Here is a 16,076-nt window from a genome sequence, read left to right as displayed (position 1 = left end):
CGTGTTTGCCTTAAAGCCTTCCATGATCGGGCTAGCCACTTCAGGCTTGTCCCACACCACTCTTTCCCATTCTTGTGCTCTAAACTTAGTGACCCTCTTTAATTTTGGAGATACAATATCCTTTCAACCATCAGCAAAGTCTGCATATGCTTTTGTATTTCTATGAGACCTTCAGATTTGAATATCACTTCCTTAGGGAGAGGTTCTCTAACTTGAGGCAAGGTGAACTCTCTTTTAATATTAGTGTTTTTAATGGTGTGCTTTTTGTCTCTCATTGCATTTGTCAATAGTTGTATTTTTTTTAACTTTGGGCAGGTCCTTGATACAAAGTAACATTTACTCTCATTCACCACTATGTCCTGAGCACCCTGCGAAATTCCTGGCATGTCAGGAATAACTGTTCTAAGTTTTTAAAAACAGGATCACACAGAATGGCCCCACTTGTTATATGAGATGAGGACTCCTTTGCATCTAATAATAACCTCTCCAGATATCTCTTCCTGAATGCTCCTAATATTCTCCAAGGGAAGGATAAGCTAGAGAGTATGTCATTCTGGCCTCTGGATTTGTTAATTTTTAATGTGAAAATACTAGTGGGCTTTAACATTTATGTGTTGGTCAATCCTAACTTCATTTACAAAGACAGTATCATTTCTGTGAACTGTGTTTTAGGTAATAGAGAAAATGAATAGGAAAGAAAAAAGAAATTGCCTAAATCCAACATTGAGGCCAACACAGCTAGTTCATTTTATTTATCCATGCATCTCTTATTATGTAAGAATAAGAGAAAGAAAGGAGATATGATTAACACTTCTTCCTTTTGTGTACAAATATGCAAATTGGGGCAGTTAGTAGTTTCCTAATTCTTTTCTATGTAAAAACTCTAAGTACCCCACATATAGGAGAAAATTAGCAGCAATTCAGCCATCCATTTATTTGGCAGATACAATTTCCTAGCTACACTGTCCTTTTAAAGCAGCTCTCAAACAAATCATCATAAAAATTATTTAAATATTACATAAACCTGTTTTGGAGCCATAGAACATTTGAGCATTAAAAAAAATAATAACAAAATTCAGAGCTCAGCAATTATGAGCACTTGATGCTCTCTCAGGACCCCAGTCAATTCCCAGACCCCTCAGAGGACAGTGCACAACCACCTAAACTCCCAACTCCAGGAGACCCAACCCCCTTTTCTAGCCTCTAGGGGTACTTGCTTCCATGCACACAAAACAATACAAGGACACACACATAATTTAAAATAAATCATTTTTTAGAAATAATAAACTTAAATAATACAAACACAGAACTCACAAAATCCTCAAAAATATAAAAACTTAAAAGCAAATGAGCAAAGCAACGAATTTAGCTAGGCACTGTTGTTCACATCTCTAACTCCAGTATGGAGGATATCAGGCAGAAGGATGCCCAGCCAACCTGGCCACATCACCATTGCAAGTCAGCCTGAGCCCTGTCCTAAAACAAAAAACAAAAAATAACAAAGAAAATGGTATTTGGGGAAGTAAACTAATAAATTTATAATAAGCTATATTCAAAATAATTTATCAGAATAACTTTGTTTGGGGACTAAGGAGATGGTTGCACAATTAAGAGCACTGGCTGCTTTTTCAGAAGACCTGGGGTTTGTATGCCAGCACCCACATGGCAGCTACCAACCAACTTCCACTCCATTTCCAGATGATCTGGCACCCTCTTCTGATTTCCATGTGGTGCAAAGGCGTACATGCAAGCAAATCATCCATATATAACTAAGTACAAATGAATAAAATTAACTTTAATTTCCCTAACCATATACAAGAGATGATGATTGTCTCTCCTACCAATCATTAAGTCATATGAATGTTTAGCATTTGTGGTAATATTAATGATGTTGTTTATATGAAGAAGAAAAATAACTTCATACACAGAAAAAGAAAGTCATTTTGAAAGTAATTTTTTTATAGTGCTATCACCTTTTAGCCCCAGAATTTATTATAAACCTTGGCAGTGGGCTGGGGGGTATGCTTGGTGATACTGTACTCGCCTATATGTGCAAGAATCTGGTTTCAAGCTTTAGCACAGCAAAAGCAAAAATCCCTAGACACTGCACCTTCCCACAGATAGCGGTGTGCACCATGACCCTGTTACCTCAGCTAGCCACTGTTCCCTTACTTGATAACAAGTCAGAGCCCCTCAGTATGGTTGCTCAGTGTGTTTCCAATCAGGTCCCTGGTGCAACTTGCACCTTACCCTAAGAACAGCAAGAAAGACCCACCCAGCCTTCTGCCTTGCAAATAAATGTTCACTTGTACCACACTAGTCATCTTTCCCTTATCTAATCTAATAATTCTAGGAAGAAAATGACTAGTCTTCTTAGAAATTCTGTGTAGCATCCTAGTAATGATTCATTCCTTTAGTGTGTATTGAATCATTTAATTCCTTTTATAAAGCATTATCAATATTTTCATTCAGTATTTTCACTTGAAGCTCGCTCAGTCCTTTCTTGAAGGGAAAAAGTTCCAGAAGAATACCGTATGATGTGTAAGGAAAACTGTTAGCACTTGGATTTGTGGAAACAGAAATGACACTAGTGTCTTGTCTTATGTAAACTAATATATTTATAAGGGTAAAATTTATTAGGGTAAAACTAATATAGTTATTATAGTAAAAAGTACAATTGAAACAGTCACAGTTTAACTTATACCTAAAATAATTCGCTGGAAAATTGTCCCAGATATGTGATAAATGTCCTGATACATATATATTACTGGTATATGTTCATTATAGTCTATGGGGTGATAGGCATTTACATTTATTATCACATATAACCCAACACTGCTACTTGGTGGAGATGATTTCCTGCCCAATAATGGGAAGTTTATCAAAAGTTAAATATCACAGGCAAATGACACACTTGGGTTTAGAACCAGAATTCCTCATACTCTGCAGCATGGTGTTTTTCAGTGTGTGGTATCAGTCTGCTGAGTCAGCAGTACTCTTTATAAATATTGTCAGTGCCTGGGATGGAACTCAAATCAGCATTTGGGTACCCGACTAGACTAGCTAACATCCTCATTTTAGGTTACAGGTCTGAATTCTTCATCAAAAATATAGGTCTCTAGTTCAAAATCCATCACATTCCTCAAAAAAAAAAAAAAAACCTACCCTGGTTGGTATGGTTCTTCAGAGCAAAATCCCCACTTAACTGGTATGACTTACTGTTAATTTGCTTTTCTGTTGTTGTGATAAAATACCATGACCAGGAGCAACTTGAGGAAGATTTCTTTGGTGTATGGTGCCAAAGAGCTAGAGTTCAAAATGGTGAGGGCAGCATGGCATAGTGTGGCACGTGGTTGATCACATCTTTACTGCACACAGCAGAGAGTGCAAATACAGAGAGCCTGTCCCCACTGACAGCCTTCCTCCAATAAGTCTGCATCTCCTAAAGGTTCCTAACCTCCCAAACAGTGCTGCCTGCTGGGCACCAAGCGAACCTGTGGGAAACATTTCTTCTTTAAACCTCCACACTTACCTATGCCCATGTTTTGTATAGATTTGGTCTTTTAATCATATCTAGTGCTTTGTTCATATTTTTTACTGCTTCATTAAAAAATACCTACATTCTCTGGATATATTGATACCTTCTTTTGAAGACCTCACAGTGTCTTCCACTTGACTGTTGGTAAAACTTCCCATTCAAGTTTTTATTTAATATCTTGAGGTTTTTGTTTCTGAAATTTCATTTTTATTTTTCTTCACATTTGTATCTCTTTACTAAATTATTCTTTTATATCCTGTATTGGACTTGTTTTGTTCAACAGCTTTTGTATCTTTGAATTTATTCATGGGTTTTTTTATTTTATTTTATTTTATTTCAGTTTTGTTGAGCACTTTTGAAGATGACTCTTTTGAATTCTCTGAGATTTCATCCAACTCATTCTCATTGGAATCCATTACTGCAGAATTAGTGATTTTCAGAAGAGTCATGTTGCCCTGGTTTTTCATGTTTCTTATGGTCCGCCTTGGCATTTGGTATATCTGGGTCATTGGTTGGATTTTTGTTTCTTTCATTCGGAGTATTTGCAATGCTCAAATGGTTGTAGCACTGTTGATACTAGCATTTCTCTACATAAGACTTGGAGTGTAATTCAGTAACTAAACCCTCATCTATGCTCAGCACACTAGGCTTACCAGCTGTTCTCCAAGAGCTGAATACTAATTCCAGAGCTGTCACAACCAATAGATGGAAATACAGCACAGCCTATAGAAACAATCACTGAATTCCAGTAACAGGAGAGGGGGTATAGGAACAAGGGTAGTACAAAGTCTACTAAAATACCTGTTTAGCCAAGGTAAGAATGGCATGGAAGGGAGAAACTCACGACTAGAGGCTAGAACTGCAGAGGAAAAACTAGAAAAAGGAAAATAATCAGTGAAGGAGGAAGATAGACAGCTCCAGAGGGGAAAGAAGAAGGAAACAGGGTGGAATCATTTAAAACAATCTGTCCACTGAGGCTGAGGCAGGAGGCCTCCAACTCCAGCCTCTGTGTCTGTGTTTGTGTGTTCTGGAGAGCTTACCAAAACAAAGTGCAAACAAAAATAAGACAGGACAGTGCCTTAATTAGATTATTGCAGGGAGAAGAAAATTTATTTCACTCACATTTTCATGAGCCATCTTTAACTTAAGCAGCCAGGGCAGGAACCTGGAGACAGGAGCAAGACCATAGAGGAGAACTGCTCATTGGCTTGTACCTCCTGGCTCACCCTGCTTTCTTTAGAGCACCCAAGACCACCAACCCAGGAATGGCACCACCCACAGAGGAGTTGGCTCTTCACAAATTAAGAAAATATCCTACAGTCTTGCCTGCCCGCAGTCCACTTTTACAGAGACATTGTGTCAATTAAGGTTTCCTCCTCTCAGATGACTGTAAATGTGTCAAGTTGACATAAACTAGCTAACACATCCATTGAATTTAAATTAGATACTAACTAAGGAAAGGACCAAAGTGAAGGAAAGAGTGCTGGGTGCAGGTTCCAGGTCTGTGTGTCATCTCACTTAAATACAGGTGCCAACCCATCCCATGCTGACCACGCTCTACAGGAAGGCTGAGTAGCCCAGTGAAACTTCTCTGGGCTTCCAGAAAAACCTTTGCCCATGTCCACCTCGCTGTACCCTCAGCAGGGCTCTTTTTCCAAATGGCATCTACTCAAGGAAGGTGCAGGGGAAGACAGCCTTTGCCTTCCCTCCCATTTGTTATTTGAAGTACTGTGTGGGTTTACTGAGGCACTGGAAGATGTCATAAAGCCAAAGACCAGGTTTTCTGTATCCTCTGCACTGGAAAGCACTCCTCAGTGAAATCCCTCCCGACTGCACACTCAACTTTCCTATTTTCCAGTTCCCTCCTTTCTCTGCTACTGAAAGCAGGGTGACTGCTATCCTGGAGCTTCCTGCCATCTGTGTGTGCAGGCCATTCTTCAGCCCTCATCAAGAGTCTTGATACCACATCCTGCCCTTTCTGACTGGAGCGCTAATTTGAAAGCCCTTTGTTAGCGCCTTGAAAACCTCCTTGAGTGACTTTATATCTAGTAAATATATCTGTATATCTTTATTTCTAGTAGATATAAAGTCAAATCTGGTCATATTCCCAAACCTAGAAGACTAAAGTGTCCAAATCCTAAATATCAGTCAAGTAGTGGAAAACCCTACATTTCTAAACAAAGAGAACAACAGTCCAAACACCGAAGCTGAAGCCGGCACAGAGCCACAGCTGGGGAGGGAAAGGAGAGAGCCTGCCTTTGAGGATACTATGTGGGGAGACGAGAGGAAAAGAAGTGCTTCCTGAAGAGATTCACCAGCCAAACAAGTAGGTAAAATAACCCACAGTCCCACATTGGTAGCTCCACTGTGAAAGCTCAGTCATACACAAGCTAGGCCATGGTACTGGCTGGCACCCCTTTATGAACGACAGTGCCATTCATTTTTCTCTCCTTTGCTACTTGACCTGGCATTACTTTGTTTCTTTCTGCTTCAGGTCCTTAGTGCTGGGATTACAGGCAGTTCCCACCACACTCCACAGCACTGCTCATCCAGTTACAAAATGACTAATGACTAGCTTTGTTTTGCTTAATATCACAAAAAACGTTGTGAGAATTTTGTATTATTTGTATTTAGTGTCAAAATATTAGTCTTAATAGCAGGCATTGTTGTCAAGAAACTAATTTTAAATAATTTCATCTTCCAAACATTGTTGAACTATCCAGAATTATTCTTTGCATTCTTAACAGTATTATTTTCATAATCCTATGAAAATTTGTTTTACTGTAGGTATATATGTTGCATGAAAGTATATAGCCAAAGTAATTCCATTCTTCCTAGCAAAAGGCAGAACATAATCCCTAACAGACTGGACTTCTCTCATTTTATGCTCATAGTCTCTTAACATAATGTGCTAAGCCAAAACAATTGACTTTACTATTTAAAGTGATTTAATGAAGTTCACAATGTATATAGACCTGTATGTCCTCAAAAGCATTTGAACTGCTTTTTGTGAACTATTTTCATGTTGAGATCAGCAGAGGCTGGAGACTCAGACTCTCAGACTAGCTGGGAATGGTTTCCAGATCACCCCACAGATGGTGAGCCTCAGTTTCCTCACTGGCAAAAAGAGAACACTGCCTGCCTAAAGACAAATTGGTATACTTAATGCAGACCAGTGCTTGCCCCCTTGGTGAGCCCAGTCTAATTACCAAGTCTGGAGGCTCCTCTGAAGGCTGTACAGAATGACAGAATCTGCCATTTGGAAGTTGTCACTGTGGAGATAGCATTGGCAAGGTTACAGCTAATTAGAGGAAGCAGGAGTTCATTTCAGCACAGCTTGAGTCAAGGAAACAAGACTCGGCTGTTGCAACAATCTAGCAAGAAATAAAGAACCATATAGTGATGATGGAACCACATGAAATGGAATTGTTGGGGTGTTACAGTAGGAACCCTGACAACGAGCCATTGAAGAAAGCACTCACAAAGGATGCCCTGGTGTCACTGCCTAAAGAGAAAAACTGAATATCCAGACCTCACGCATTCATATAACCTGAGAATCATTTCGAGAATTCAGTCCACTCAGAAAGAACTGGGCTGCCTAGAGAGCAGCAGAAACCAAGGAGTAGACAGGAGAGCAGATTAGATTGACTTCATCTTTTTCAGAGAGGCCTCTCAAAACTCTGGCATAGAAGAGACTGCAATATCTAATGCAGTTCTATGCCTTAAAGAGAAACTAAAGGAAAGATTTCAGTGTTGCAATTAGTGGCAGTTTGTTGCAGATGGCTAATGTTTCAAAGGCAGAACCATTTTCTCCTTGATTTGGGTGGAAACATGAACTCAAATCCCTGGTGCCACATTTCCCATCACAGATGATAGAATTGCCAACACCAGGCCCTTCCTTTGGCTCCTGGGAACTTAATTTCCCTAGGGAGCTTTTGTGATTATTCAACTTGAAGACCTTAAAGAAGAATCACAGTTATTTCTCTCTGGAGCCTTATGAGAGCAAGCAACAGAAGTAAATAGTCACTAAGGAGGACAAGGAGAAATAAACAAGGGTTGAGACTATTGGATAGTTCATGTTAGAAAAGTCTCACAAATTATAAATTTGAATTGTAATGCTATGCCACCACTGCCTCTAATCATAATCTCCATGGATGGGTACACTGTATCAGATTTTCTGCTCCCAACATGAGGGTGCATTTGACTGCCAATTGTCTAATACTGTCCCCCACTGCAAATACTCAAAAACTAAAAATTAGAATGAGACCCAGTTCTGCCAAGTCCCAGTGCTGTGATCTTGGAAATCCTTTTCTGGGATGTAGGTCAGTTCCTCTTATTTGACCTACTGTTCCAGTGTTCTGTGCTCAAAGGCATTTAATAAAACCACTCTGAAAAAAAAAATGTTAAGCACGTCATAAAAATAACCTTCAGGAATAACAGCTTCAGCTTCAATTCATAGCAGATTCCTGGGCCTTCCTATTAGTAAAATCGTATATATGGCTTACTACAGTTCAATGTGTAGAATGTTTTAAAATATTGCAACTCTAGTAAGACACCAAGATGTTTGTTTTTGCAGCAGTAGAGATGGAAACCAGGGTCTTGCACATGCTGGACAAGTGATCTCCCTCAGAGGAACACTCAATTATGTCTTTTAGGAGTGTCAATTTGAAGATTTTTGAGAAAGCCCCTAGTGATTTTTCTATCTTAACCTCCCAAATTACAGGATTACAGGCATGTGCTAGGCAAGGTGGCATAAATCTCTTCAAAAATTGGGAAAACTGGCTCATGAGGCTTAGTGATTTGGCTAAGGTGATGTGAATAGTAAAGGCTCAGCCTTTAAACCCTAACATCTATGTTACTTCAACAAGTAAGTGTGTTCAGATCCTAATTATATTCGGGAAGAGCCCAAGTGGCAAGGAAAGAGGAGGAGGTGGTAGGAAATAGGCGGCATCCAAGGAAACTGTTAGTATCACGCCCAGTGAGTCTTCTCCAGTGTAGGTACATCCTATACAGTTCTCATTCTCAATATAATTAACTGTGAGACAACAAAGCCACCACTTAAGGACCCTGAACTTACACCTTAACCAAAAGCAGACTTCAACAGACACTTAAAAATGTATTGCAAAATGTACAGCATTTATTCACATACAGACAAAAAGGCACAAATTCTACTAAATAGTTCAACAAAAAAATACAGCTGTCTTCAACTAGTTTTATAAATACTTTCAAAAAGGGGATAGAAATAAATACAGGATTGGGCCATGTAATATAAAATAGTCATCTCTACATAGACTTTGTTTAACTTCTGATTTTAACTCTTCATGCACCTTTTTTTTTTCAATTTTAGTTGAATGGACACCAAGCTAGGCACATAGTGAAAAATCCTCTGTACAAGGTTACAAATGTAATGACGAGTCTGTCCATTTTAAAATAATTAAGATTTGTACACAACACATAAAACCCTTCATTTAAATTTTTGTTTATAACCTAACAAATGACATTCCAGGCAACTTTACAAAAGTTCAACTAGCCTACATTTTGACATAATACATTGATCATAATCAAAGATATTTCTTGGTCAGGATGCACAAGGAAGATTCAAAAGAACAAACAAACAAAAAAGCTCAATACTAATAGAATGCAAGTGGGTAGGTGGACTGTGGCTGCTTGTGGCCACCTCATACAGAGTTCCCAGCATGACATGAAACTAACTTACAAAGCTATCATTACACTGTCAGAAACCGTGCTCTAGACCATTTGCATTTCAAAGCAGTAATTAAACATGTGGGCTTTATTTTTTTTTATTTAGTTTTTGTGGGGGAAATTTTTTTTTATTTTTTTTTTTTACTATTTTGTTGGGTTTTTTTTGTTTTGTTTTGTTTTGTTTTGTTTTTGGTTCAGCATAACTTGGAACATTTGAAAGCTTTTCAACCTAAATGTGGGGGAAAACAGGTAAGGCATTATTTTTGCACAAAACTAGCATTCCTAATAGTGCAAATGAATCTGGTGCCTCCTAAAATGGTGAGAGGCCGTACACTCACTAAATCAATTTAGGTTTTCTTTCTATGGCTTCACAGGTTATCCCTCTATAAATCCTATCTCACCAGAGCTGTTGCTGTTATCAAAAGATAACTAGATAAGGGTCCAGCCTTTTCCTGTATCCAGCACAAGGGTTTTGCTCATATGCAAAACATCTCATTTTTAAATTAGGCTACAAGCAAAAGTACAACTTGGACTCCTAAAAATCTTCTAATACTGGTAGCAACAAGCTGATCTGGACAGCAGTCTCAAAGGAGCTCCATAGCTCAAAAAATAGTCAATCTAAAACCTGGGTCATCCTTTCCCCTCCCCTGAATTAGCTACTACAATGTACTTGAGAAGTTAAGACTTGGTTTGAAAATGTCATACATACAATGAGATGCATCAGATCTGTCATTTGATCATCTGATAAAACTTGCATAGCAAGATGGAATTCAATAAGCCTTTTCTGTTGTTGACGATCATCTGGAAGACTTGAAAGCTTCTACAAATTCAAAACATTGCTCATTAATTATCAGAATGTCCCTGCCACATGGAAACAGATGTATAAATGAATCAGGAATCTGAACATTGATATTAATAAACTAAGGGTAATTTCGGGGAAACCGGGCTTACTCCAAATGCCCTTAATTCTAAATCTCATTGCTACTGAAACTTGCCTTCTCTTAAATTTGATTCACAACTACATTGAATTCCAAAGAAAATAACAGGACTTTAACACTATCCACTTGTCTGAATACATATGCACTATATGAGGAGTGCAAAAACAGAACATTATACTCAAATTTAATGCTAAATTTATTATTGCTGATAACTTACTAATTATTGCCATATGCAATTCGAAAGTCCAAGTTACAAATCAAGAGTTTAGAAACCTATTCCAACTCCAGAAACCTATTCAAGGATACATTTTGACTTCTTTCCTGTATAACCTTGATGCAACTTATTGCCTTTCTATGTTTTAAAATATAACCTGTTTTGCTTCTTTTTTTCCTTTTGCTTAAGGAATCCACTCATGGTGGAAGCCTGGATTTCCCAAATATGTACTAGTGGTTGACTCTGCAGAGTGAGAGTCACCAAAGTCTGAAGTTCATCACTTGAACTCGAATAACCACTGTATTATTGGAAGCCAGATGGCTAAGTACTGGCAGTAGCCAGGGGAATCCCATTTGGGTCCAAAGGCCAGCAGTTAGGAAAGAGGAAGGTCAAGCGGACTAATAACACCTGGGCCTCAGCTGCCCTTTCTCACAAAACTTTCTTGACAACTTTTTCTCTACCCGTCCTATGTCCACAGCCCACTCAGGGCTTCAGGACCTCGCTACACAAGCCCTAAATCTCACTGCAGCAGCTCTGCTCCTCCAGCCTTCCAGCAGTGCCTGTTGTGTAAACTCTTCCCCTGGATGCCACATGTGCAAGATCCCAGTGTTGCTCAAGTTTCTGAGCCTCAGCTACTCACAACCACACAGCCTGGGAGCCAAATGCTGTCAGCATTTACCATTCCTAGAAAATAAGCTCTGTGGGCTATAAATGGTACATGAGGGCTTCTATAAATAGGACTTATTCACTACACAGAATTCTATGATTCTGCTAGAGTATTCAAGAGTTTGTGCTTTGGGGAAAATGTAGAGGGCAATAATACTATTCAAGCCTGGCCCCCTCTGTAAAGTTACTTCATTTGTTTTCTTAGTGTTTAGTTCAGGTTCTAATCTTAGTGTCTTATGGTTACAATCTACTCTTCTGTTTCCTCAACAAGTTGCAAATAACACAAACTTCTCACAATGATTTATAAATGACTGGAAAAAAAATTCAATCTGAATTGCAAGAAAATCTGTTTGTGGAGCTCAGAAACAATGGGTTTTTGCTTGCCCCCATATCAGAGCTCTCCTCAGCACATGGCAACATATGCTTCCACACCGGCTGTTTCATCAAGAGGCCAAGATGCTTCTCCTGATGATATCTGTCCTCCTGCTGATGGTGCTGCTGGCATGGATACATTTCTTCTCTGATGCCTCGCTTTCTGAGTCACTCATTTCCCCATCAGGGGCGTAACCATCGTTCTCACTGTCAGTTCTTAACCTGCTCTTCGATCTCTCCTTGGCTGGAGCTCGGCTTATACCCAGATGGGAGCAGTCTGAGTGCTGGTGGCAGGCCCCATCATGGGCTTCTCCTTGCTGCTGCCGTTCCCCCTTCTTTGGAATCCGGAATCCTCCCCAGCTTTTCACTGGGCTGGCAGGTGTTGTAGGCACTTTGACTAGGGAGCCATTGCACTTGGGCACAATCTCCTTCCTGGTGCCAGGTGCTGACTGCCCTACTCCAGGGGAGGTGGCAGCTCTTGTGTTGTCCAGATGCCTCTGGGATGTGTCTGTAGACCTGAGAGGCTTGTGACTCTGTTTAAAAGATTTGTCCTTTAAGTCTCCTTTAACAAGATCACAATGAAAACGATTGTCTCTTCTTTTCCCATGGTCTGGGGTCACCACACCATTTTTCTGTTGTGCTGATGATATGAGACGTGCTTCTGCAAAAGTCTTTTCAAAGCTCAGAAGGCTTTCTGGGACCCCCGACCCCTCCCTCCTACCAGACAGACCTGGCTGCTTTAGCAGGGTCTTTCCCTCAGTCCCAGAACTGTTCTGCAATGCATCTCGCTTATGGGACTTTTTCAGTGAATGAACCAAGTTAGTACCCATTTGTTTCCTGAAGAATGCAGAATGCCACTTCAAGTCCTCTATCTTGGGAACATTGGGGCCCACAGAAGGACTGTTGAACAAAAGCATGTTCTCCAGTGAGGAGCAGGAAGAAGGCACACCTAGGAACAGAAAACCACAGGGAAAATTACATAAGCAAATCCAAACTAATAAAGTTCTAGACCAGAAACATCATTATCAAACTGCCACCCAAGCAAGAGTCATCAGCACTTGGTTTTTAAAAAAAATGGGTTTTTAAAGACATGACCTCCTTCAAGAATCTGCTTTCAATTTTTATAGTCAGTATATTAACTTTCTTATCCAAAACCACTAAAATACAGTTTTTTATGAAAATTGGGAATCCGCTCGAAATCTGTCCAGTGACAGCCACTACCTCTACTTAACAGCAGTTGTACTATCTACAAGTCGTCATCCGTCACTTTCCTCTCTGAACTAAGTAGAACTTCTAAGTTTCTTTCTCCAAAGGACCATTGAGGACAAATACATGTAAATGTGAAAACCGAATAAAGGTAAGTATTCACAATAATTTTGGACATAATATGAAAAAAAAGTTCATTCACTTTAGGTAAAATCTGTGGGGTTCAATGTGTCATCCAAGTTGTTAAATCAGTCTTTTATGCAAATCAAAACTTATGCTTCATAGCTTAGCCTGGTAAAAGCTTATATTTTCTGAATTCATGAATATCAATTCTCATCTAATTAGAAACTTACACTTCCTGTTTTCTTAGTCATTTTTTATTTAATGTGTAGGGTGTTTTGCCTGCATGTTTGTGTGTACTACATGGGTACTGTACCTGTGGGAGCCAGAAGAGGGCATCAGATCCTCTGAATCTAGAATTTATCTAGACAGTTGTAAGCTGCTATGTGGGTGTTGGGAATCAAACCCAAATCCTCTGGAATACTAAAGCAGACAAACACTCTTAACCACTCTCCACCTTACACTCCCTAGACTATTCCACATCTGTTTTGTATATTAGTTATGACCCACCAATGTGTTTCATACTCATTAGTAAACTTTATAACCCTGGTCTGAAAACCACTGGTGAATTCATAAGGACCATGGTTCTCTAAGAGTCTCGAGACCAACTACAAAAAAGTAGTTCTCATGTTTTGTCTCCTCAAGATGTGAACCACAAGGTTCTGTTCCACTGTGTCCTACAGGAACCCTCCTAAGATCTTACAACCCACAAGACCCTAACAGCAACACAGCTGAGGTCCTTTTTACAAGCTGTTCATCTGAAAATGGCTTTCCCAGAAAACAGTCACCTTTATGCCATGTGAAGTGCATCTTTTGTTTGTTTTTATTGAAATACCCAAAGCAAACAAAGATGAAGAGGACCCAATGTTGTCCGAACTATAATTTCTATCTACCTGACTTGGAGCCTGAGTAGCTCCAAAGTATCTAACAACAAGCCTCCTGGAAGTACCATTTCCACTGAGATGCTCTCAAACCACAGAATGACCATACTGGTTCCCAGAATCACAACAGTTTGAACCATGAACTCTAAAGAACACATGGAAAGTCATGGGCATCTCCCTTGAAACTGTCTTTAAAAGCAGAAGGAAATCCAGCTCAGTGTTTTAAGAGCAATGACTGCTCTTCCAGTGGTCCTGAGTTCAAATCCCAGCAACCACATGATGGCTCACAACCATCTGTAATGAGATCTAATGCCCCCTTCTGGTGTGTCTGAAGAGAGCTACAGTATAGCAGTATACGTGTGTGTATGTGTGTGTGTGTGTGTGTGTGTGTGTGTGTGTGTGTGTGTGTGTTATATTTTATATATATATATATAATCTTAAGAAAAAAAGAAATGAGAAGGAAAAGCCACCCTTGGGAGCTTCAGCTGCATTTGCTGTAGCATCCCACAAGAATAAAATCATTTTAACTGATTGTAATTGCTGATTCAAAATGAAGAGGAACATTTGTTTCTCTTTTCTGAATTTGTTTTTGTTTTCTTTAAAAACGGTCTCATTCTGTAACCGAGGGTGAACTAGAACTCATAACCTAGTCCAGCTGACTGAAATTGACACTCCTACCTCAGCCCCCAGAATGCTTTGATTACAGGCATAATCCACCATGTTCACCAGCAATAGGACTTCTGGATGAATCTACATTACAGTTCTATAACCCAAAATACATCCTAACCTTGTAAGGAGAATCTCACTCACTCAGTCAAGTACAATTCTCAGCCATAATGCAAGCAGCTGCCTGGGATGCCCATAAAAAAATGACTCCATTCCAGCCACACACAAATCATCCTTTATGGATCAATCACTGACTCCTTATGAAGTACTAAAAGCATCAACTGACAGAACTCTGTCAGTATACTACATCAACCATCCCAGATACTACCAGCATCCAACAGAAGAATGAAAAGAGAAAGAGTGACCTTAAAGAATCTAAACTACACTGTCTTTAACCAATGACACTCCTTAGAAAACTTACTTTCCACAGTTCCAGATAATGAAAGACACTTGGCTCCTCTGAAAAATACTTAAATCTCACCAAGAACACATACATCTTTACTGAAAGTATGAGAACCTTGAGGAGACGAGTATTACTGAAAACTCCCCTCAGTCTTTTTTGTGTGCACCACTAACTGGGTTATCTCTACCATGTTGCTTGCATGCCATAATTATCTAGAGAAAAAAAAAGTCCACAAAATCTGAATGGGAAGAGTGAATGAACTATGACTCTCCATACAAGCAAGTGCCAAGAGTGCTGCTGCTGGAACTTCAAAGGGCAATCCAAGGTGGAGTCACTCATCCTTCTCAACTAAAGGGCAGCCTAAGACCCACCTGCTCCCTGACTTATCCCAGGACCAACTTCCTCCATGAAATCTTACACTATCTACTTTCTGGAGCTTATCATCACAGAACACTGGTGCTAAACACACACTTTAAAGGTCATGATTCTACACCGGACTAACAAGATCATATGAATTCCAGAGTGAAACACTTGCCCAACCTTAATAACTGACACATCGCCAGAGTACAGGAAGCATATTCCCATATTTAACTTTCTTTTGGGCTAGCTAGAACAATGTAAATGGAAGACAACCAATCAATCAATCAATGCCCAGCACACTCAGAATTCCATCTCATCCTTATCTTCAAAGGACACTATGAATGTTAGGAAATGATTTTATCTGGTAAGTAGTCTTAACATGTCTTTACAATGTTAGGTTGATCCAAAAGCTAGAGCGTGAACTCACCCCTTTATAGCTATCACCATGTTTATTAAGAGCTCCTCGATGTGCTACAGTTTGTTTTCATACTGATAATTACAAGAGGTAGCCTAAGATAACATCCCCACTTTACATGAAATTGTAGAGAGAAATTAAGGTCTATGACTGTGTCTATTTGGTCATGAGGGAGATGCTACAGGTCTCAAAGCCTATTTAACACCAAATTCCGTACCTTCCCTCTAATATAATGCCTTTAATGTTTAACAGCTGTGCTCTGAAAACTTTCCTACAGAACAGATTGTAAGAACAACTGTTTTCCCTCAACAGCAGTGTCAAGGTGACAAACCCCTGCCCTACCTTGTGCCCTCCTAGGGCTTTATGCATACCTGAAACTTTTCCTTGCTCCAAGAGCTTAGCGTAAAGACTGAAAATCTGTTCCTGGACTTTGCACACAGACCGTTTAATCTTTTCCCTGCGGGTCACCATGTAAGTGAGGTTCCGAACCTAGAATGTAGAGAATAAAGATTCTAAGTGAGCAATACGGCAACAATACTTCAGTGCTTCCATTTCTCCTTTACCTGAGACATACCAGCCCTACTCGGGCCTTGA

The 16,076-nt window shown here is 39.6% G+C and overlaps 1 protein-coding gene across 5 annotated transcripts in view; it reads right to left on the bottom strand.

Annotated features, from left to right (window-relative positions):
- Positions 1–8,653: 8,653 nt before the first annotated feature.
- Positions 8,654–16,076, bottom strand: part of Jade1 (jade family PHD finger 1) — a 53,126-nt gene continuing 45,703 nt past the window's right edge. For all 5 annotated transcript variants that reach the window (NM_001415052.1, XM_087622253.1, XM_087622248.1 and 2 more), the window contains exons 10-11: positions 15,854–15,971; positions 8,654–12,380 (exon numbers count right to left, since the gene is read on the bottom strand). In NM_001415052.1, the coding sequence (NP_001401981.1) occupies positions 11,503–12,380; positions 15,854–15,971 (996 nt within the window). In that variant the 3' untranslated portion in view covers positions 8,654–11,502. The remainder of the gene's footprint in view (positions 12,381–15,853; positions 15,972–16,076) is intronic.

This window comes from Rattus norvegicus, chromosome 2 (genome assembly GCF_021556685.1).
Source record: "Rattus norvegicus strain SHRSP/BbbUtx chromosome 2, alternate assembly SHRSP_T2T, whole genome shotgun sequence".
In the NCBI taxonomy this organism is placed as follows: Eukaryota; Metazoa; Chordata; class Mammalia; order Rodentia; family Muridae; genus Rattus; species Rattus norvegicus.
The sequence above is the reverse complement of the archived record's forward strand: the minus strand, read 5'-3'. Positions and strand labels throughout refer to the sequence as shown.